Here is a 23691-nt window from a genome sequence, read left to right on the forward strand (position 1 = left end):
TATTATGGGTTTTTGTATCCATTTATTTATGTTTCAGGTAAGTAATTATGAATTGGGGGATAATGTTCAGTCTGTTTGTCATTATTACAAATACCTTTTTATATGATACAAATAATAATTGTAGTAATTAGGGATGCATGATATATTTGGTTATTTTCTAAGGTTAGGGTTTTTTTAATTGGTCAATACTGCATATTTAATTTGTCATGTTCATTTCCTCAGTTTTGCTTACATTTGCCATCATTTAACATAATTTCCGAGTTAATCTTTAAATTTCTCCTTTTTAATCTTACAATGCTGGGATCAGTATAAATATTGATTCGATATAAATATTGAATGAAAAACTTGAAAGAAAATAGAAATGTTGCCTTGCAATTGACTGAAATTTTTAAATTGAAGTACTAAAACTGGAATTAAAATAAACGAAAGCTAAATAGAAATAATAAAAAATAAAAATGACAAGCACATGCAATTGCTAAAACAGATTAAAACTACAAATAAAAGCTAATCCAAATGACAATAATATAAATAATGTTAAGTATGATACTAAAATAACACTGGCTGTGATGCAGTAAACCATTAGTTTTTTTTTGTTTTTTAATTAAGGAAACAAAATAGTACAGAATCTTAATATTGGTTATTGAACAACATTATTTTTTTTTATTTTGGTTTTTGTTGGTTTTGATTGCTTCTGTTGTCCTCATTTCTGTAAGTCGCTTTGGATAAAAGCATCTGTTAAATGACTAAATGTAATATTGGCGAATCCCTAGTGATAATGCCAGGTTAACCTGTACTTTATCCCTTATCGTTGTCTTTTAAATGGTTAAAACTTGATGCATTGTTTAATTGTTGACTCATAAATTTGTGTTGCTGCATATTTTACTAAATGTCATAGTCACCGAGCACAGCTGAAGACTGAAGTGTGTGACCCACATCTACAGGGATGATCTGTATGTGAAACACGGTCTATCTGCTTGAATCTGCCTCAATGTTTGATGTTGCCTCTAATCCACGAGGAACATTTTAGGGCGGGGCTGAGAAAGCAGATTTAACATCTGATTTGTGGGTTTGATGAAGGGACTGAAGGGTGTAGGCCGCACGAATAGGGACTTTGTCTGTCCTGACCTCATTTCCCATCTGATCTCTGGCAATGGAGGAATAATGAGGTGAAGTCTGGAGGGAGTGATGAGTGAGTGGCCAGTGATTGTGAAGGAGGGGAAGTAAAAGTTGCTCTGATGTAAACAAACAGCAGTTCTCAAACTGTCCCAGACAAATCGGTAGGTGACCATATAGTTCCCTTGAGAGCAGGAGAGGGGGTGTATCCCTGTTTGGGGTTGACGAAAAATAGGAGGGGTGTTAATGACCACTATCCCGGTCATAAAAGAGGGCGGGCCTTTTTTTCGGATGAATGAACAAACTGATAAGTACTGAGCCAGGCTTTGTTTAAGGGTCACATGGAAGAGTGAGGGGGCAGAGGGACTAGCATGGGTTTGGAATTTACATGGTCACATGGGAATTTAAGATTAATCTGAGATTCGTTAAAAGATTTTAATTATTTACGAAGGATTAAGTTTTTGGAGTTAATGTTTTGTGAGTTTGCTGGAGGTCAGATGAAATGGGCCGTGTTAGGATGAAATAGGCCGTTCGTCCAGGTTGGTTAATGAGGAATACGGCATGTACTGAACGTTCAGGATCCCAACAAGACAGCAGGAAAGCGTCCACCATCCTGGAATCTACTATGATGCTCAAGAAGGTCCGATTTCAGGTTAGTTCCATTTTATTTCTGAAACTGAACCGCAAAGCCCAGCAGTGAGGTCAATAAAGGACACGTGGGGTTTTGTATGATTTGATGCTTTTGGGTTTGTGTATTATGTGATGTGTGGATTCATGGTTTCTGTTTTCTATATTTGGGTTCCTAAATTTGTCGTCTTTAAATATCTGGAATTTCTGACAGAATTAAGTGATTTGCCAGTTCTAATGTACAAAAAAAAAGTATAAAATTATATTTAAATTAAATGTATATTAAATAGTTAGTTATATAGTTAAAATTATTACTTTTTTGCATTATCAACCAGTAAATAAAACCTGCAAATCACAAGTATTTTTTCATTTCACATTTTTTGTCATAATTTTAACTTTCCATCACAAATTATCTGCTTTTGTAAATCGTATTTATGACTTTGAGATGATAACTTAACATTATGAGATATAAAGTCATGTAATTATGAGAAGCTGAAAGTATGACAAAAACAATTGTCATAAAAAGTCGAAATTAACAATTTGACGTCAAATGAGACAAAAAGTAAAAAATAAATGACAATCATGATTGAGATGAATATTAGAAATGACAAAAATTCAATCGATATATTATGGCCCTCTGTTATAATTGTGAAATTTTTTATTTTTTTTTCCCTGGGGAAACTATCTATTTGTCTGTCTATCTATCTATCTGAAGTCAATTTATGTGTTTTCTGCATGCTGAACATATAAAACATATACACTGGTTTAGGTTTAAGTGCCTTCAGGTGCTGACTAAATCACCTTATTACCAAGGCCATGGTAGGGACATTTTCCCGCAATAAAAGTGAGAGCGAGAGTTAAATTCTTCCACACCTGTCACTGACCCTCCAGCTGCCCTGCTTCCCCCACTATGGTGACATGCCTTTGAGCTGTGCCTTTAACATGTGAGACACACAGGAGGAAATGAGATGCATTCTGAGTGAGCATGAGGAATTTCCTTAGGAAGAAACAGAACAAACAGCAGTCTTACTGACCTAGGAGTTAAGTGCTTCTGCCACGGGTTTATTTCACACTTGCATGCTATATTCGGAAAGGGAGGAGAGTAAATAGTTAGCCAGGTCTCAGCTTTATTTTAAAGTTCAATATAATTACGTTGCGTTCTAGATTCTTTAAGACAACACTGAGATTAGAGATGAAGGTAAGGTTGCTTACCTGGTCCATCTTGTGATATTGTGTGTTTAATGAAGTGTTGATCAGTCACTAGAGGGCACTGTTGCCACATCATTCAGTATTGAATGCTGACACGAATGTATCGCTTTCGAATGTGAAAATGTTTATTCTGAATTGTTCAATCATTCAGGGACAGCTGTATCATGTTATTTCTTTTCGTCTTGACTAATTAAAAACAAACTGCAGTCTCAGGGGAAAGTTGCCCAAACTGAGTCCCACAGATGTTTATTATTGTACTCCAAAAGCACTCGAAGATACTTTTCTGAGTTACAGTTAATCTCTTGTTCATTTTTCTTGTTGTTCATGTCAAACATAAGCAAAATAACAATGATTTGTCAGGTGTGAATATATTTGACCGTAGTATTTTCCTTGGTCTACAAAAACAACGAGTTACTTGTAGTCTGTCCAAAACTGACACGAACTGTTAGCATATTAATCTCCTCAAGCAAACGCATCTTCACAAGTGTGTATTTATAATCTTACTAGTTTTGTGGTTGTTGAAAGACTTGAAAATGCTTTTAAAAAGAATACTTTACTTTTGTGAAGAGGCTCAATTAATGCTCCTCACAGCTTCTTTCACAGAATACTGATGTGTAATTTAATGTGCAAACATAGGCTATATGCAAACAGGCTTTCTTGACGAATAAACATTTTTTCTCCAGGGACCCACCCTTACAAAAATTTACCATGGTTTTATCAAAGTGAAAGTGTAGTAACCTTTTTTTTTGGCATATTGATAACCATATGTATAACAGTTTTACTACAACAAATATCATGGTTAAACTATGGTTAGTGTAGCCAGGGTTGATTTGTGGTTACCATGGTTTATCTACAGTAACCTGTAAATCTGTAGTAAAACCATGGTTAATTTTTGTAAGGGCAGAGAGAGCCTATTGTTTCTTTACCTGCGAAGAAACTATTTCTGGCAAATAAGAGGGGGGAAAAACATGTTTTGTTAAATCTTAATTATGACATAACATTAAAAATTATCCAAATTATGAAACAAACTCAAAGTTATGATATACCGAGTCATAAGTATGAGATATAAAAAAATCAAATCATAATTATGAAGGGCCATATTAAGACTTTTTGTCTCAGTTTCTATATTATATTATAATTGACCTTTTATGTCACAGTTTCTGCTTTTTATCTCATAATCATGACTTAGTATGTCATAATTTAGACTTTTTGTCTCATAATTATGAAATGGAATAATTGTGACAATTGTTTTAATAGGATCTCATAATGGCAAGTTTTTATCTCAAAGTCATAAGCTAAATTGATAGATGGATGTTATTATTATTGTTATCATTGTTTTATGTGGCAGAAATTAGCAGGATGCGCACAAGATGGAATTTAAGTGAGTCATTTTGATGCTCTCTTCAAGTTCTGATATCTTAAATTCACATATCATCTCAAAACCCACACTGTAAAAAAAAAAAAAATTGAGCCAACTTAAAATTTTAAGGCAACCAACTTCAGCAGATTTTTGAGTTCTCTCAACTTATTTTTGTAGGAGATTCTCAACTTTTTCTTGTATAAACTTAAAACAGCAAGTTGAGAACTCAAATATCTGCTGAAGCTGGTTGCCTTAATTGCAAGTTGGCTCAACTTGTTTTTCTTTTATTACAGTGCATAAATTATTCCATAATCTTCATCTAAAGTGACAAATTAACAAGTGAGATGAAAAGCAACCCTCTTCTAATGGATTCCTCATGATCATGAAATATCAAGCTCTTTTTGGCTGGCTTAGAGCCAGAAGACCACTCCAAAACACTCAACATGCCCCTCCTGTTGGCGAGGAGATTATTTATGGTGAGTATCAAAACAGAGAAGGGAAAAGAGTTAAACTCGGTCACAAATGCAAACCGGTGAGAAACACAGCACCCATCAGCTGGGTGATGACTAGTGTGTCTCACTGGAGAGAAGCACCTGATCCTACAAGAGCGGCTTTTCTTTGGTGTGGTGCCAGTAAGAATCAGGTCTATACAAACAGTGACAAAAGCCGGACTGACCTCAGGTCTCCAGTGCTCTGGCACTTTTCCAAGACACCCTCAAAGAGAGGAACTGCACTGTAGAAGCCAGTGTCGTTTGTGCACCTTCTGCAGAAAAGTGAGTTTCAGCCTTTCCTGAAATTGACTTATTTCTGCAGCAGGGGTCTCTGCAAGTTTAGTGAACAAGTGAGGAGTTATTTGACTGAAAGAATGAGTGCCTTGTGTCAGGCTAGGAGTGGTTGACAGAACAGGAAGGCAGAACGAGTGAGAGGGGGAGAGAGACAGTCACAGAGAGAGACGACTTTTGTCCCGTGCTGGACAGGAGAATCTGCTTTGTGTCTGTGATGGTTGGGTTCGAACGTGCACCAGGAAGAAACTCGCAGCATCTCGCTACCATCCTCAAGACTCCATCTTCATAATGTCTTCTCAATGAGGAGCCATGTGTTTGCCTACAGAGGGTTTTGTTTCGTAGGCTGCCAGAAAGGTAAGGTCTGCTGTATGGCTTGCAGAAAACTTCTCTTTTTAGACTGTTTTTAGAGGTTTACTTGCTAGATGATAGCTATACAATTACTTTGCAAGTTTGAACTATTTAATTATTTTAAAACTTTTTTGACTTCAATTGTTGTCTGTAATTGTTTGTTACACAGTCTACTTTTTCTCCAATTTAATAATAATTAAAATAAAATAAACACAAACTACTATAAAAACGTAGCTTGACGTTTTAAGTAATAAGAGTGTGTGTGTGTGTATATGTATATATATATATATATATATATATATATATATATATATATATATATATATATATATATATATATATATATATATATATATATATATTTATTTATTTATTTATTTATTTATTTATTATTATTAAAAATATAAAAATAAGCCTAAATAGTTTGGACCATTATTATTATTATTTTTATTTATTTATTTTTTGCATTATGACATTTTTGTGGCAATTATGCAAATTCTCCTCAAATTTGTATAATTATGTTATGCATTACATTTTATATGTATTGCAATAAGAAATACTGTAATAAAATGATTTTTTTAAATTTAAATCTACATTACTTAAGCCATAATATAAGTCAGTATAACAGATATTACCATGATATATTAATATGCTTGATTTAAATTATGTACAGGAACATTGTATAACTATACACATTTGTGTTACAGTAATGAGAAATAAAAGATACAATTTTGTCTGTTTTTGGGATTACATTTTCAGAGGAAATTGGTATAATTGTCCTGAAAGTAATGCCATAATGCAAACAAAATCTTTAAAAAAAAAAAATAAGCTTTGTTTTATGTATGCAATATTAAATTATTCATTTTGAAGTGAAATGACCTGTAAATGTTCTTGGCAGGATTTGTGATATTCTGATCCAAAAATCTGGTCCAGTGAAATCAGCTGTGATCCAAACATAGACTGTTATTTTTAGAAACCATTGCTGTTTTAAAAAAATATTAGACGATCAGTTTCTGCGGAATTATGTTTTGCTTAGCAGATATGGAACTAGGTTCTGAAAGGAATGAGCTTTGTCCTTGTTTTTATCAGAGCCGAAGACATAACATTAAGCAGCATTGTGAGAATCTCAGACTACAGCCGCTGGCCTCAGGGAAACAACAGAAATAGTGAAAAAACAAGGAGGTGACAAGGCCTGTGCCTCACCTTTCGTTTACTTCGCAGAAGACAGATAGAAAGAGACCAGAGGCACTACACTGCCACGTTAGCAGCTTTCTCTCCTCCTGATCTCCCACCCTGAACAGAACAGTCTATTGAGTGAGTACAGAGAAACAGGCAGAGGTGGGAATGTGGGGCTTTTCCATGATCACTTTGAAGGGTCAGTGGTGAGTGAAAAATGCTCCACTGGTTTGGGGTTTGATAATCAAGCCTCTATTGTCCAGGTCATCTGTGTTTCCAAAGAAATGAGAATGGCCTGAAATCACACAAGCCCTGCCAATGACCGTGTGTTTCATAGATCACCCAAAAATGAATATTCTGTCGTCATTTACTCACCCTCATTTTGTTCCAAACCTGTATGAGTTTCTTTCTTCTGTTGAACATGAAAAAAGGTATTTTGAAGAATGTTTGTAACCAAACAGTTGACCATAGCCATTGACTTCCATTGTAATCCCGCCCCATACTATGGACGTCAATGTCTACCGGCACTGTTTGGTTACCAGCATTCTTGGAAACACTACATAGCACTGTTCTAAAAGCTCTTAGAACATTCTAGCAACCACATGGAATCTCCAGATCTCATGGAACTACCCAGCAACTATTTACTTCCTGGCATCATGGAAGTCAATTTTGAATATTTTTCTTCCAAAAACATGTGTGTCTGTGTGTGTGTGTCTGTGTCTCTGTGTGTGTGTCTGTGTCTCTGTGTGTGTGTGTGGTCTCACATCTGCACTTCACAAGACCGGTTTTCCTAGCTGATCTTTCCCTCCTCCTGCTCTTCCTCCGTCTGTCTGAGATATCCTCCAGATACTTAAACACATTTTCCTTAGCATCATTATTCACCACCTTACTTCAGCACTCAGTAGCCCTATGCCAAATTTAATTTGGGATTTGAAAGAGCTTTCACGGAAATGGATTTGTTATCGGACTGGCATAATGTCAGGTCAGATTCGGAGTAAGTACTGCAGGTTTTTGACTATGGTTGGACGATGGATTTGGACGATGATTGGTGATAGTTTATATGTTAATGACATGAATTAGGAGTCTTTTACAAGGCAAGAAGTTCAAGATCATTTGCGATTCATAGATTTCACATCTGAAAGAGAGGCGTACGTGCATTTTCTTCACGTTCGTTTAATCACATGTACACACATTTGAGAGATGATTGTAAGATTAAATGTTTCTATGCAATATTTTATAAATGAGGCCCCTAGTCTTAATGCACTTACTGTCTGAGTAGGTACTACATTTGAATAAGAATTTACTTTGCGGCCATTAAAAAATGCATTCCCCATTGTATGAATGAAACCTGGAGGTACTACTTCTGCCATTTTGTCTTTGTCATGTGACTTACGGCATCAGTTTGGTCACTTATCTGCCCTTCACAATTCTTCACCCTTAGCCATATGGGATAGCAAAGTGTCCATCAGATAATAGGTGACCTTTTCATCTACTGTTTTATGAATGCTATGAATCCGGACATACTACTGTTTTCACATAATGTTTTTCACCCACTATAGGAAGTAGGCCTAGGTATAATTGGATGTATGGTATGTGTTTTAAAAATGGCTTAAAATATCAAACATGTTTGATATCCTTCGACTTGACATACATAGACTGAAGCTAAAATAGGAGGCTGTGCCCATCATACACTACATCATTTTCTGTGTAATCTGTCAAACTCTACTGCCCAAAATCTGAAGACTATAGCATTGATTTGTCCAGACTACAAATCTGAAATCTGAGCTCAAGATGTGTAGTGAATTCCTGCCTTTACTGAAATACAGTTAGACAGTCAGACAAAAGAACGGGTGGAGGAAGGAGGTTGTTGACAATATTTCCATTACACCAAAAGTTTCCTTTGCTCCACATCCACCTCCTCCCAGTTACTGACTCCCTGCCTGTCTTCACTTACTTTCTGGGAATACTCACCATGGACCAGATTTGGTGGACAACAAGGTTTCTAAGCATACTTTTTGCGCAGCTCATCTGATGTCTGGAGGAGTGTGGAGAGTCAGGAAGCAGAGTCAGGAGGAGAGGGGTGAGTCTGGGACGCTTGCTTTGGCAGCAACCCATTGCATCACAACAGCTTTTAATAGCACAGCGAAAGGAGGTGTTGACGTCATTCCCCTTCTGCCTTGAGGCTTTGAGACCCTGCGTGCGAGCCACTTTCTGCCACTCTCCAGCTGAGGTGAAATTCTTGGCTGCTCACATTTTTGGATGGAGATTAAAGAGATGATCTGAGGAGTTTTGCCAAGGCGTTGAGGGTCACACACTAGCACCGAGGGATTGCCAATGCCTGGTGCACCTGAGTGAGGTCTGACCTCATGTTGTAGTCATGTGAATCTCTTTCTCATCCAAGCATTTTTAAGCGCAGAGCTAAGCTTTTAAACTGTATTTGGTGGCGTTAAGCGTTGGACCTACCATTGGAGATTTGGAAGAGCTGTTGTGTCTTTGGACCTTCTGTTTAGAGGATAGAAGCATGTAATGATCCCACGAGGTGCTGATTTCAATTCTCAAGATCAAAATCAACATATGTGCCAAGGTAAAGCATTTCTTTGAGTATGAAAATATAGAAGTGAGTCTTGAACTCTGACCCTACACCTTCACACACATTTTCTGCATGCTTTTTGGTCTGTGTGGGTGCTTGTGTTTATGAATTTGGAGTTTGGGTCCTGTGGTCCTCAGTGGAGGAGAGCCAGGCCCCTTCGCCACTCCTCTGCAGGGATTAAACAGGTGAAAAGAGCTCTTTGTGCCAGCTGCACTGCTGGAATGCCTGTTGAGCCCAGTGTCTTTATAGGAAACAAACAGCCAAATTCAACGGAACATTTGAGCAAGTGCCTGTTGGAATATTGTGTTCACTTGAGCCCCTGCCCTGCACAGCCCCCTCAACGTGGAACACCAGAGAAAGAGTGACTCACTCTCAAGAGTAGTCTTCAAGCCAGGAAATTATTAGTCTGATGATGCGTTATTTGCGCCTGAAAGTCAGCGTGCTTACAAAAACACTCTTCAACATATGGAAGCCTAAAATAATTATGCATTTATATCTCAGAATTGCTGCATTATCTATCTTAATATGACTTTCTAGAGTAATGAGGCTTTCAATTTTTGCGACTTTATCTTGCAACTATTTCTCTTAATTTTGACTTCTTTTCTCAGAATTACGGCATTACCGGTGCATCTCACAATGTGACTTTACTGTAGCTTTTTTTTTTTTTTTTTTTTTTTTTTTTTTTTTATCACAGCGAATTTTTTTTTAATTATATTTGACTTTATATCTCACAGTTGGGACTTTATCTCACAATTAACTATTTCTCTTCATTTTGCCTTCATATCTCAGAATTGCAGTGTTCTATCTCATAATGTGATTATATAAATCCTATAGATAATATTGCTTTAATCTTGCAATTATGACTTTGTTGCTCACAACTAAGGGTTTATTTTTCATCATTTTGACTTTATATCTCACACTGTGACTTTATAGCAATATGACTAAATCTTGCAATTAAGACTTATCATAATTTTGACTGTTATGGCTTTATATTAAGTATTTGCAACTTTATATTACAGTGTGACAATTTCTTACTTTAAACTTATAAATGTCACTTACCATATTTGTTTATTTAATTTAACAGCAGAAACTGTCAGTCTTGTAGAAAAAGGCTTTAAAATTATTGCATTTTTTGCATTCAGAGTTTTTGATTAGGCCCAGAAATTATTTATTTATCTATCTATTTACATTTTCTTCACTGATTTAAAGGACAATGTGCGTAATTCTGTGGAATGAGTTTCAAAATGTTAAAAGTGGGTTTTTTTGGAGAACAGAGCAGATCATCTATGATAAAACCTGTTTGAAATTATCAGTATATTTGCAATTCCATTTGGTCTATGAATCTTAATAAATATATATATATATATATATATATATATATATATATATATATGTTCCTTTGAAGTTAAGACCTTTAAAATTGTTTGACACTTGGTCTCTTCCTCTGTGAGCAGAAATGGAGAGTGATATGTCATTGTCCAGAGTGACTGCCTTGTCCCACAGGAAACTCTGTCCGATAGGAAGTCTACATATAGACTCAGCAATCAGCAGTGGACTCCTGTCCTGCCATCCTGTTTGTTTGTCATGTTTCCTCTTTGCTGTTTAGGGGACGTCTCCCTAGTGCCCACTTTCATTGTTGATGACTAAATTATCATTGATTTTCTTACGATTAGAGGTGCTTCTATATGTTTAGATGATGATATCTTTAAAAAGGCTTGTATTGTGTCAGTATTTACCCTGCCGGGAATCCAGTGTTTTGGAACACGATAGCTGTGTTTTTGGAATGTGGTCGATGGTCAACCTCTTAACAACTAGCCAATGACCATCTTAGACCTGCTAGAAACCAGCTACACAACTGTAATCTTTAACTGAATTTTTTTCCAGTGTAGGCCTGTATAACCCCCCCCCCCCCCCCCCCCCCCCCCCCCCCCTCCTCTGGCTGGTTGTCAACAATACACTCTTTCTTGCTCTTGGATTCTTATCTCAGGGTTATATATTTCACTGACATTGACATGAGCATGCACACAAGGGCCTTTGATGGTGCTCTGCTGACCTTTGCCCATGTGTCTTCACTGTGCAGGTGGTCTGCAGGTTAATTAGCTTGTAACCAAGCCTCTGGTATTCTCAAAACAAAGAGTGATGGAGAAACTAGAGATTTTGCACAGCACTTAAAAGCATCCTACAATGCTAAGTGAGTGTGTTAGCAAGATTAGCTTTGATGCTAAAAACAAAGTTCTGATTAGCATTTTAGGAGTAAGGTCCATGGCCTGTAGACATGAGAGAAAATTTGATCTATAAAAAGCAATGTTCATCAAGTTTGCTTTTTCATTCAATTGCCGTGTTTAGACTGCTTGAAAATCACTGTTACATCATTTTTGATTCTTAATTACATTTATTGGTAGAATTTCTACCCACTCATTGCTATTTTAAGTCATGTTCGGGAGCCCAGTTTATTTTCACATTACTCTACTTTGCAACATTTTTGTGGCCAGGTCTAAAAATGGAAGAAGTTATTTAGTCAGCCACATCCATCATTGTGTTTGTCTGTGGCCATAATCATACACTCACAGAAATGGCAGGATTTCTCATCTGCACCTCAATTTCCTGTCTAGATATGTGTCTGTGTGCTGCAGCACATATGCAGCTTGATCTTTAACATGTGTGTTGTTTTCTTCAATAATGTCCTCTGAAGTTTGGGCATCTTTAGATATGAAGAGGCCTTAGGCATTGTGATCACATATGTTTTGGAAATGAGTTCAACAATGACAAACAGTTGATAAGGAGGCATTTGCTTGTTGTTCCACATTATGATTATTTACAATTATTCAGCATGTATCATGTGCTGCAAATGACTGCGATTTTTCATATTTTGTTCAAATTATTATTTTCAAATTCCACTTTTAGAAAATGTTGGGGTAAAATAAAAATAAAAAATCAGTCAGAAATCCGCAAATATTCTGTACATGTAGGTTGAATTTGTAAAGAATTTAAAACTTAAAGGCCCACCGAATTGCCTTGAAACGCAGAGCATTATTCAATTTTGTTGACATTATTTCCACTGAAAACAGGAAAATGGTGGGATATATACAATAGCTCCTCCCCCTTTTTTAAATAGCCAATAGAAGTGAGAAAATGTAACTCTGAATGTTTATATCTTCTAAATGCCAATTTTGTCATTGTTTTGGAGCACATGTGGCTTATAAATTACCTTAAAGCTAACATATTGACCAGTGATTTTTAATTTAAACATTTTACAACCTGGATGTTTTAGGGTAGGAAAATCATTTAAATGAATAATATAATATAATGTAATATAATAAAAATACATTCTGAATATTATTTTAAGATTTGTGTGTATATAATATATTAATATTGTATCGTTATTATATTATTTTACAATATATTATATATAACTATTTAAAAATAAATTATAAAATCATTTTATATAAAAAAATCATTATTGTTATTATTTATTATATATTTATATTTACACCGTCATATTTTATTATGTTGCAGTCAGCATTGTTTTTTCCATCTCTCCATGCCGCTGTATCAGAACAGTCCCAATTTTGAGAAGTACAGTATTAGAGCAGAGTTTTACCACCAGGTGGAGGTCTCTGAGCAGGGAGCTTGCAGAAGATACCATACTATTGAAAAAGCTCATCATCTCCCCTTTTCTCTCTCGTTCTGTCCCTGTACTTTTAAGCCTAACTGAAATTCCACTGATGAATAATCCACTGTGCCTCAAGGCATGAACTAGAAAGCTGTTATTACCTCTCAACGGCCAGGACTTGCTGCAAGCATCTTCACCACATTTCCTCACTGTCTTATAAACCAATTACACATTTCTTCTCCTTCAGCATTTCCTCAGCATACAGAATATTATCTGGAAGTGAAATCCTTTAAACGAACCTCAGCAATATGAATGAGAGTGTGCATCACATGTGGTTGAACATCTACATTTCAAAAAGCCCCACCATGTCCTTCCATTCAGATATTTGTCCTCCATTAATCCATGGCCTCCTTCCAGCCCACAGTGTTACCTTTCAGAACAATCCAACATCTCTTCCAAACTTGACACTGAAGCAATATGAAAGCAAGCATCAGGGCCAGAAAAAGTTTGAAAGAACACTTCTACTGCACAAAAAATAAATAAATAAATTTATAAATAAAAATAATAATAATAATATTAATCAGGGTTGTGTCATGTTTATTTAAACAATTTTACTTGGAAAAACTTTTCCCCCCTAACATATTTGAGAAATTATATATTTTGTACTAAGTTCATTTTTATTACCCTATTTAAAAAATTATTTTGTGGCTTAAATCTGATGACGATGTGTAATAATAATAATAACAACAATAATAATAATAACAATTTAGGCATAAACTATAATATAATATAATATAATATAATATAATATATCAAAATAACTCAACTAAAGATAAAATATGTCTTGTTTTATGCAATTTTGCTTCTCGAGTAAATTGAAAAACGCATCAATAGAATAGATATTGAATTTTAGTTTGTTTATTGACTTTTTAATAATTTAAACATTAAGCTCAATAAATTCGATTATGATGATAATAGGGATTGAGACAGAAACTCAAATATAATGTACAATATAAAATAATATAAAATAACATTATTCAAGAAGTATTCTTTGTGTAAAGCATGTCAAGATTTATGCCAGATATGTTCCAGATATATTGTCTATATATAAAACAAGTTCTAATGCATTTTTTTTTTTCTGAAGAAAATTGATTTTAAGCTTGTTTTAAAAAAATGTACTATGGGCAGCATAGACATATCGATAGAATAGGTCATCTGGGAAATATAGAAAGACTGACTATGAGAGGCAGACAGACAGAAGATCCGACAGATTGAGATTGGGTTTGATCACACTTCAAAACTCTGTTTTTGCCACATGCCTCTTAGCTCATCAAAGCCGATTTGCACGATCTAAGAGGCAGTGAGTCACATTTCCCTACTAGTGTCTTTATCTGGAGTTTGATTCTGTTCCAAATTGCACACGCTCACACATTATCAGACCCAACAATGTGAGGGACAGCGCATTTTTCCAGCATGCAGCATAAAGACTGTTATTGTCTCTCTTCAGCGTGCTCTGATGGGAGAGACGCTCTCTGTGGATGCTGCATCCTGTCCGAAGAGCGCAATGGAAAAAAATGAAGAGATGCGGTCAAGTGAAGGCATGCAGTCTGGTTAGCTGCTCACTGACTCTAAACTGTAGCTCATGTGCAGATAAGTGAAGAAACAAATCATGTGTTCAGAGCCATGCCTCTAAAGATTATTTTCCTAAATGATTCATAAGTGTAGGTTTTCCACAAGTGTAGGTCTGTTTTCCAGTAAAAATATTAAAACATCCTTAAAAAAACTGTTTACGTGAGAAGCAAAATTGCATAAGACTTGACATGTTTTACACGAGAATACATCTTGAATAATGTTATTTTATCTTATTATTATATTATATTATTACATTGCATTACATTATTATTTCTAATTTATACCATCATCATCATCAAATTTATTGCGCTTTATGCTTAAAACAATTAAAAAAGTCAATATGGTAAAAAAAAAAAAATCAACAAACAGCAACACATTCAATATATATACTTCCATTATTACCCTCTTGTGTTTGCTTCAACTTGTTAAACTTCCTCTCTTCACTGTTGTTTGCCATCTTTCTTTTCTCTTTTATGAAGATCCATTCTTTTATTGACCAGCGCTCTAACATCTGTTATCAGGGCTGTAGCCGACAGGCAGGAATGTAGGATTTAGCTCAAAGCAGCAAGTACAGGCAGGTCGTTGCTGTTTTGAATAGGAGCATGTATCCTCTAAATGAAGATGTAGAGCGACTGGAGAGGCAGAAAATAGCCTAGTAAGACATCAGGTACTTTGATATAGCAGACACTATATTGAATGCTTAGAAATGGAGGCTTTGTGCTTGTTGGACAACTGGAATAAGGTAAATTTGTGTAATTTATTTCCTATTTCACATTTTAAACCGCAAGCCAGTTGTTTCTTATCTCTTTTTTTTATTATTATTTCTTGATGGATACATGCTCTCTCTGTTGGTTGTTGAATTTTTAAAAACCTCACCAGAATTTAATGTGCAGGCCATTTAGGCTACTTTGTAGATCACGTTTTTGAATTTTACAAGGGTCAGTTTGTTCAGGTGATGTGGTTTCAAGTGTTAAAAGGTTCAAATTAAAAAGATTTGTGTGAAATTTGATTCAGTCCCAAGCAATTTAAATTCTTCAGCCGCCTTCTCAAATCTCATAACAAAGGTGCTATCATTGATTCTCACAAAGTAATTACAGTAATTACCTCAGATTATGCAGTTTTAGGTTTGGGTTTCACTGAATTAATTTCACCAAAAGCCTGTTTCTAGATTTGGGGCTGCAAAAGTTACAATACACTCCGTGTCTACACCGGACGCAACAGTTGTGCGTCGCGTCGCGTCGCGTTGCAACAGCTTGTCTGGACACGACAAAGTGGTCCATGCAAATCATTTAAACTTTGTGTTAGTACGTCATAAACACATCGAGCCAGCAGTTCACTGTCGGAGGTTTGTTGTGCAGCGTCGCGCCGCGCCGCATCCAATGTAGACACAGCATCACTGATTATAATGGGTTCTACAGTATTTTGTCGCACTGCTCTCATCCTTGGTGTCAAAAATAAAAGCCCCTTAAGGGGTTTCACAGTGATTAGAAGAAAAAAAATGCTTCCTCACAGAACATTTCAGTTTCTTTTAAAAAAAAAAAAACCTTTTTCTTAGTGAAAAGAATTTTAATAATCTAAAAAAAAAAAAAAAACTTTTAAATAACCTTTTGCGCAATGGAAAGGGTCTGTGGATATTAAGATTCTTCATGGAATTCATCGGCAAATAAAAACCTTTATTTTATGAGAGGTGACAGTTTAGTATAGAGACCAGTTCTCACTATTTATTATGCATAGTATTAACATATTGGCTGTTAATAACTTATTAAAGCACATATTCTGCATGAACATATTCTACATTCGTATACCTAATACCTAAATTTACCAACTACCTTACTAACTATCAATAAGCAGCAAATTAGGAGTTTATTGAGGCAAATGTTGTTGTTAATGGTTTGTTAATAGAGAATTGGACCTTAAAACAAAGTGTGATCGTGTGACATTGAGCAAGAGCACAGGAATGTCAGGGCAGGAAGGTCTGTCTGTGTGTGTCAGAGGAAAGGGCAGCCCGCGGCCGGTAAGAGTCAGTGTGAGTTGGGCCGACGGGGTAAATCAGTGTTACCTGTTTGCAAATGCCATTTGTCTGAGTGCAGACTCTATTCATCGGGGTAGTGAGTCAGCTGAGGATGCAGACGGGGAATGCCAGGGGCTAGATTTCTCCCACTCGCACTATTGTGTGTACTGTAGACACTTGACCGGCTTAGTTGCTGTCTACAATAGAAAAGACACAGTTAAAGGGAATGTATACACTAATGGAAACATCTGACTGGCGCCGAACATGGCCGCTTCGGTTTGTTGCTCCTTGGTACTTTTTCTGTTTTTGTTTGTTTGTCCTGTCTTAAGCAACGTTTTTCCGATCAGCTTCACTAGAAACGAACTCTTGGACATAAGAAATAGCACACCAGATAACCTTTTGCCGACGTTTGAACATTCGGACGTTTTACCTGACATTTTAGTTGGAGGAGCTGCGTTTCTATACAAGCGCTCCAGGCGACACAAGCGAGGGAAGCGCACTCGTGAAATCTCCGCTCCCAGACGAACTACAACTCCTCACCCACACACAAAAAAAGACTTTTTAAACTCTTCTGCACTTTGTTTCACGGACATCTAGACGGATCCCCGCTATTCAGAGCAGACCGCATCACCCAGTCGTCGGGGAAAACGAGAGGCGGTGGATTATGTATTTATATCAATGAAGGCTGGTGTACAAACGTGACCGTTTTAAAAAAGATGTGCTGCTCAAACCTGGAAGCTCTCTTTATTAACTGCAAGCCTTTTTATTCGCCGCGTGACTTTAACACTCTTATTCTGGTGAGTGTGTAACCTTGCATTCCTCCTGAAGCACGTGCGAGCGCCGCGCTAGAACTGTTGGCTGACCAAATCACACACACAGAGCAGCGTTACCCGGACTCTTGCATTATCATTCTTGGTGATTTTAATAAAGCTAATCTCACCCACAAACTGCCAAAATACAGACAACACATCACGTGCCCCACCAGGGACAGCAATATACTGGACCATTGCTACAGCTGTTTTAAAGGATGCGTATCACTCCGTCCCCCATGCAGCACTGGGACTCTCTGATCACTGTTTGGTTCATCTTCTACCAGCCTACAGGCAGAAACTTAAATCTGCTAAGCCTGTAGAAAAAACTGTGGACTGTTGAGATGGACTGTTGAAGCAGAGCAGGATTTACAGGCCTGCTTCGAACTTACTGATTGAAGTGTTTTTGAGGCTGCAGCTACTGATCTGGATGAGCTCACAGACACCGTGACATTCTACATGGTTTCTGTGAAGACATGTGTGTACCCACTAGGACTTGCTTAACATTTAACAACGACAAACCTTGGTTCAGTACAAAACTCAAACAGCTTCGCCAGGCCAAAGAGGATGCTCACAGGAGTGGGAACAAAGTCTTGTACAAACAGGCCAAATACACACTGAATAGAGAGATAAGAGTGGCAAAAAAAACTACTCTGAAAAGCTAAAAAAAAAACAGCTTTCAAGCAACGACTCTACATCCGTGTGGAAAGGCCTGAAAGCCATCACCAGTTACAAGACTCCTCCCCCCAGCACCGAGGGCAATCAACAACTGGCTGAAGACTTGAACAAGTTTTATTGCAGATTTGAAATACAAAAGCCTAGTCTGACACTCCACACCCACTCTGACTGTCTCACAACACAGCCATCAACACCTTCCCCCTCCCTCCCCCCTACTGTTTCTCAGCCTGTAATTAAAATCTGTGAAGAAGATGCAAGCAAAGTCTTCAGGAAACAGAAGATAAGGGAAGCCAAAGGACCAGACGGTGTCTCTCCAGCCTGCCTCAAAGCCTGTGCTGTCCAGCTATCATCCATCTTCACATCGTTCTTCAACAGATCACTGGAGCTGTGTGAAGTCCCCTCCTGCTTCAAACGCTCCACCATCATCCCTGTACCCAAGAAACCAAAAATCACAGGACTTAATGACTACAGACCTGTTGCTTTAACGTCTGTGGTGATGAAGTCATTTGAGAGGCTCGTGTTGGCTCACCTGAAGGACTTTACTGGTCCCTTGCTGGACCCCCTGCAATTTGCTTACCGAGCAAACAGGTCTGTGGATGATGCAGTCAACATGGGACTGCACTTCATCCACCAACATCTGGACAAACCAGGGACTTATGCAAGGATCCTGTTTGTGGACTTCAGCTCCGCCTTGAACACCATCATCCCGGGCGGACACCCTTCAGAATAAACTGACACAGCTCTCCATCCCCACTTCCGTCTGTCAGTGGATCACCAGCTTCCTGACAGACAGGCAGCAGCTAGTGAGGCTGGGAAAACTCACATCCAACACCCGCACCATCAGCACTGGAGCTCCTCAGGGCTGCGTTCTCTCCCCACAGCTCTTCTCCCTCTACACGAACAACTGCACATCTAAAGACCCCTCTGTCAAACTTCTGAAGTTTGCAGATGACACTACAGTCATCGGCCTCATTCAGGACGGTGACGAGTATGCTTACAGACAGGAGGTTGATCAGCTAGCTGTCTGGTGCAGTCACAACAACCTGGAGCTTAACATGCTCAAAACTGTAGACATGATAGTGGACTTCAGGAGAAACCCCCCTGCTCTCCCCCCACTCACCATCATGAACAGCACTGTGACTGCAGTGGAGTCATTCAGGTTCCTGGGCGCCACTATTTCCCAGGACCTGAAGTGGGATACTCACATCGACTCCATCGTAAAAAAGGCTCAGCAGGGATTGTACTTTCTTCGTCAACTGAAAAAGTTCAACCTGCCACAGGCACACGACACAGTTTTACTCTGCTGTTATTCAGTCGGTCCTGCATGTGCTCTTCTATAACTGTATGGTTTGGGTCAGCCAACAAAACAGATATAAGAAGACTGCAGCGGACTGTTAGATCAGCAGAAAGGATCATTGGTGTCCACCTGTGAAGAAACGGGCAGGTAACATCATCACAGACCCTTCTCACCCTGGACACGACCTGTTTGTGCTTCTCCCCTCAGGCAGACGCTACAGATCTCTGTGCACTAGAACATCTAGGCATAAAAACAGTTTTTTTCCCCCCATGCCATCTCCAGCCTAAACAACTAACACAGGAATTATTACCTGTGTCCTGTAATTCATTCCCCATCTCTAATTATTGACTCTCTCCCTAGTACTTTGTAAATATATATGCATATTTTTCTAAACAGCTGTATATATAGAGTAAATGAGGCACAAATCTGTACATAAATCTTCTGTTCCAGATTCTTACATTATTATTATTATTATTATTATTGTTAAGTCTTATTTAAAGGTTTATGTTCTCATGTCAGATATGTATGTATGTATGTATGTATGTATGTATGTATGTATGTATGCATGTATGTACCAGAGCGTCTTAAAAACCACAACAAATTCCTTGTGTGTTTGTGCACACTTGGCGAATAAACCTGATTCTGATTTTGATGTACAGTGGCCCTAAAAATGGATGGTTCAGCCACAAAATTTAAAACTGTCGTCATTTACTCACCTCAAGTCGGTCCAAACCTGTATGAACATATTTAATTTAACACAAATAAAGTTATATTGCAGAATGTTAGAGCTGTTGTATGAATAAGCATTTACTAACAAAACTGAGTAAAAGATATTGGTGAATATTGTAAACTTTATTAATTTTATAAGATTTATGAGGTTGTTTCAACACTGTTTTTGTCTCTGGCAGGATTCTCATGTCCCTGAGCGAGTAAGTGAAAACAAGCTGGTCATGGATAGTTTGAACCAAAATCTTACCAGTGGACATCAGTCTCATCAAGTGCTCCAGGTGAGATCAGACTTTAATTACCACATGAGACAACATTTTATGTATATAGCGTTGTTTGTTGGGTTAATAATACTTTTATTCAGCAAGGATGCATTACATTGATTAGAATCAGATTGAGCTTTTATTCGCAAGTGTGTGCAAACACACAAGAAATTGGTTTTTCAGGAGCTCTTGGTACATACATATACATACACATACACATGACATGGGAAAAGAAATAAACATTTCAATAAATAAGACTAAGGGAAAAAGTAGAGAATAAATAAATTATTAATTGTAATAATTAATAATAATAATAATGTGGTATACATTTGGAACAGAAGACTACAGGTTTGTGCATTATGTACTGTAAATATACAACCATAAAATATGTATATGTTTACATATTTAATATTTACTTCAAAAGTGAAAATAAAGACATTTATAATGTTAAAATCTTTTCTAACGATATACACTACCATTCAAAAGTTTGGGGTCAGCAATTTTCTTTCTTTCTTTCTTTCTTTCTTTCTTTTTGAAAAAAATAAAAATAATATTTTTATTCAGCAAGGATGTTAAATTGATTAAAAATTTTTTTATTTTTTTTGTTTTTTTAGAAAACATTTCTATTTCGAATAAATCATTTTTTTTATTCATCAAATAATCCTGAAGAAAAGTATCATAGGTTTTTCACTTTACATGACAGTCAGAGGGTAAATCCAGTTCTGATAGCAACACCTTTGTTCAACACAGCTTCAGTGGGGGAGCTTTTGTCTGACAGTCAAGGTTGAGTGTTCATGATACGAGGTGACAGGCAAAGTGTGAAACACACCCTCGGGGGGGGCATCATTACCATCATCACCTTCTGCTTCAACATGGCTGCCACATCTATGTAGATTTCTCCCTGTAGCAGATAATCTATGGCAGATGTGTTTAAAAAAGACTATGATCATCTCTCTCTCACATCCTGTAAGCTCTGCTTTAACCGATTACACTAATTGCCTCCTGCTAATCTTGTTTAAGCAGTCGAGTTTATCCTAAACCCAACCGTATACCACAGCCCTGAGGTGATAATATGTCTTTAGTGGATGTTTGGGAAGGTGGGTGAACAGCAATTATCTGGAAGGCAGCTGTACGGTTAAAAATAATATGCCTATATTGCAATAAGCCTGTGAAAAATGCAATCCTGTGCACATTACATATCATCATGATTGTGCCTTGAACAAAATTTACTAGCAAAATAAACTTATGGATTCAGCTAATTTCTAGTTGAAAAATGATGTCATTGCATGATAGCGGAATTACAGGGTACAGTCTTCCTCTCCCAGTCATTACCATTTTGCATTGTTGCCATGACCACCTCCCCCATGCTGAGCCTTTAAGTTTCCACAGAGGTCTACTCTCAAGATGTGACTGAAGGCGCTTCTCTCACTAGGGTTGAAGAGAATAGTAAGATGAGCACTCAACCGCCTGCCGAGAGCTCAGCTTGCATCACTACTTCGGAACTTATGAAATATTAAACCATTGTGGGCAATTTTAGCTGACGTATGAGTTGACTCACTATATTTATGATGTACTTCAGCAGCACAGTGGCTTTTGCTTCTTAGAGCAGACACAGACATTTAAAGCAATGTTTCTCAGCCTTTTTGAGCTGAGAGGCCTTATAATATTCTAAGAGTTTTCTAGATGTTTGTGATTTTCTGGTAAATGATTAAAGGGTTAGTTCACCCAAAACTGAAAACTGTCATTAATTATTCACCTTCATGTCATTCCAAACCCGTAAGACATTCGTTCATCCTCGGAAAACAAATTAAGCTATTTTTGATGAATTCCAAGAGCTTTCATACCCTGCATAGACAGCAACGCAACTACCACGATCAAAGCCCATAGTAAGAACATCATTAAAATAGTCCATGGGACATCAGTGGTTCAAACTTAATTTTATGAAAGCTATAAGAATACTTTTTGTGCACAAAGAAAACAAAAATAACGACTTCTATTACATGTCAGTCTTCAACATACGTTCATGACAGTATCACAACACACAAAATGTATTCTTGTATTTCTTTCTTCTGTGTATCCTAAAAGCAGATGTTTTGAAGAGCGTTCATGCTGCTCTCTCCCACACAATGAAAATGGAAAAGTACGCCCTAGTAGCTTTGTGTCACTAAAATTTAAAGGGGTCCTATTATGCTCTTTTACAAAGTCTTGATTTTATTTTGGGGGTGTACTGGAACATGCTCTCATGCTTGGTGGTTCGAAAAACGCATTATTTTTCACATAATTGACATTATTACAATACCTCTCTCCCCAGCCTGGCAGAAACGGCTCGATTAGTTCCGGGTTTGATGAAGGCCAGCCTTCCGAAAAACGAAATGTGTTGTGATTGGTTAGCTGTCCCAGTGCGTTGTGATTGGTGAACAGCTTAGGCGGCGTTTCAGTACTGCCCCGCCCCTTGCCAAACCCCAGAGAATATTGAACAAGAGGATCGCGAAGAACCTTTGTAAGCGCGGATATTGCATATTGCAAGACATTAGAGTGGTAACGTTATTGTTGTTTTTTTAAGGCTAAATCACATTTTAGATAGGATGTCAACAACCGCTTAAAAATAACTATATTTACTAAGTACAGATAAGTGCAACGGTAATATGTATTATGTTTATTGCTCTTTAATTCTAACATTATAACATGAATTGCAGTGAAACTGTTATACAGTTGAATTTATTTATACCATAGGTCTTATAATTGAAGTATAAATTCTGCAGATTACACCATTGTCCAGTATTGTACTGTCAGCAATTTATAAAAACGTTTTCATAATTGTAACATATAATTACATACATAATTATTCAGGTGCATGTGTAATAGCTTGTGAAAACTTGACGCTACAGCAGCACTTCTTATTCTTCGTTGTCTTGTCTGATGCACTCAACCAACCGTTCTAACCACGACCTTCCCCCTCCCCACCCCCCAACCATTCTAGTTTCTGTAGGCGGGATTTATTCTAATTATATCCTAATGGATCGCTTTGTGATATCACAACACCCAGAAAACAATGCTGTAGTCCAAACGAGCCGTTCGCTGTAGTTCTTGAACAGGGATTTTTTAAAAACGAAATCTCTTCCTTTTGGAGTGGACTTTGAGATTTGTAAATTTGTAGATCTTTTTTTTTATGCCCAAACATACACACTACACACTGACTAAAATTCAAATAGTGAAAAAGCATAATAGGACCCCTTTAAGTCAATATTCAATGAAAATCAAATCTTTAAAAGTCTTGCTTGACCACTGTGGTCACCATTCACATTCATTGTATGGAAAAGAGCAGCCTGGACATTTTTTTAAATAATGCAATAAAGAAATGCATTGTCCAAAAATGCCTATTTCCCTATGTACTATGCAAAAAACAGTAGGTGTAGGTCACCATATGACGCCTTATAAATATTGATGTAAACAA

General features: G+C 37.1%; 1 protein-coding gene across 3 annotated transcripts in view; it reads left to right on the forward strand.

The window, feature by feature from the left end:
- Positions 1–5208: 5208 nt before the first annotated feature.
- LOC306851587 (pleckstrin homology-like domain family B member 1) overlaps positions 5209–23691 on the forward strand; it is a 76818-nt gene continuing 58335 nt past the window's right edge. For 2 of the 3 annotated variants that reach the window (XM_079387946.1, XM_079387947.1), the window contains exons 1-2: positions 5209–5448; positions 20157–20255. In XM_079387946.1, coding sequence (XP_079244072.1) covers positions 20199–20255 — 57 coding nt within the window. In that variant the 5' untranslated portion in view covers positions 5209–5448; positions 20157–20198. Of the gene's footprint in view, positions 5449–15049; positions 15196–20156; positions 20256–23691 lie in introns of those variants that run through there. The other variant, XM_079387945.1, reaches the window with a different exon arrangement.

This window comes from Barbus barbus, assembly GCF_936440315.1.
Source record: "Barbus barbus genome assembly, chromosome: 31".
Taxonomy (NCBI): Eukaryota; Metazoa; Chordata; class Actinopteri; order Cypriniformes; family Cyprinidae; genus Barbus; species Barbus barbus.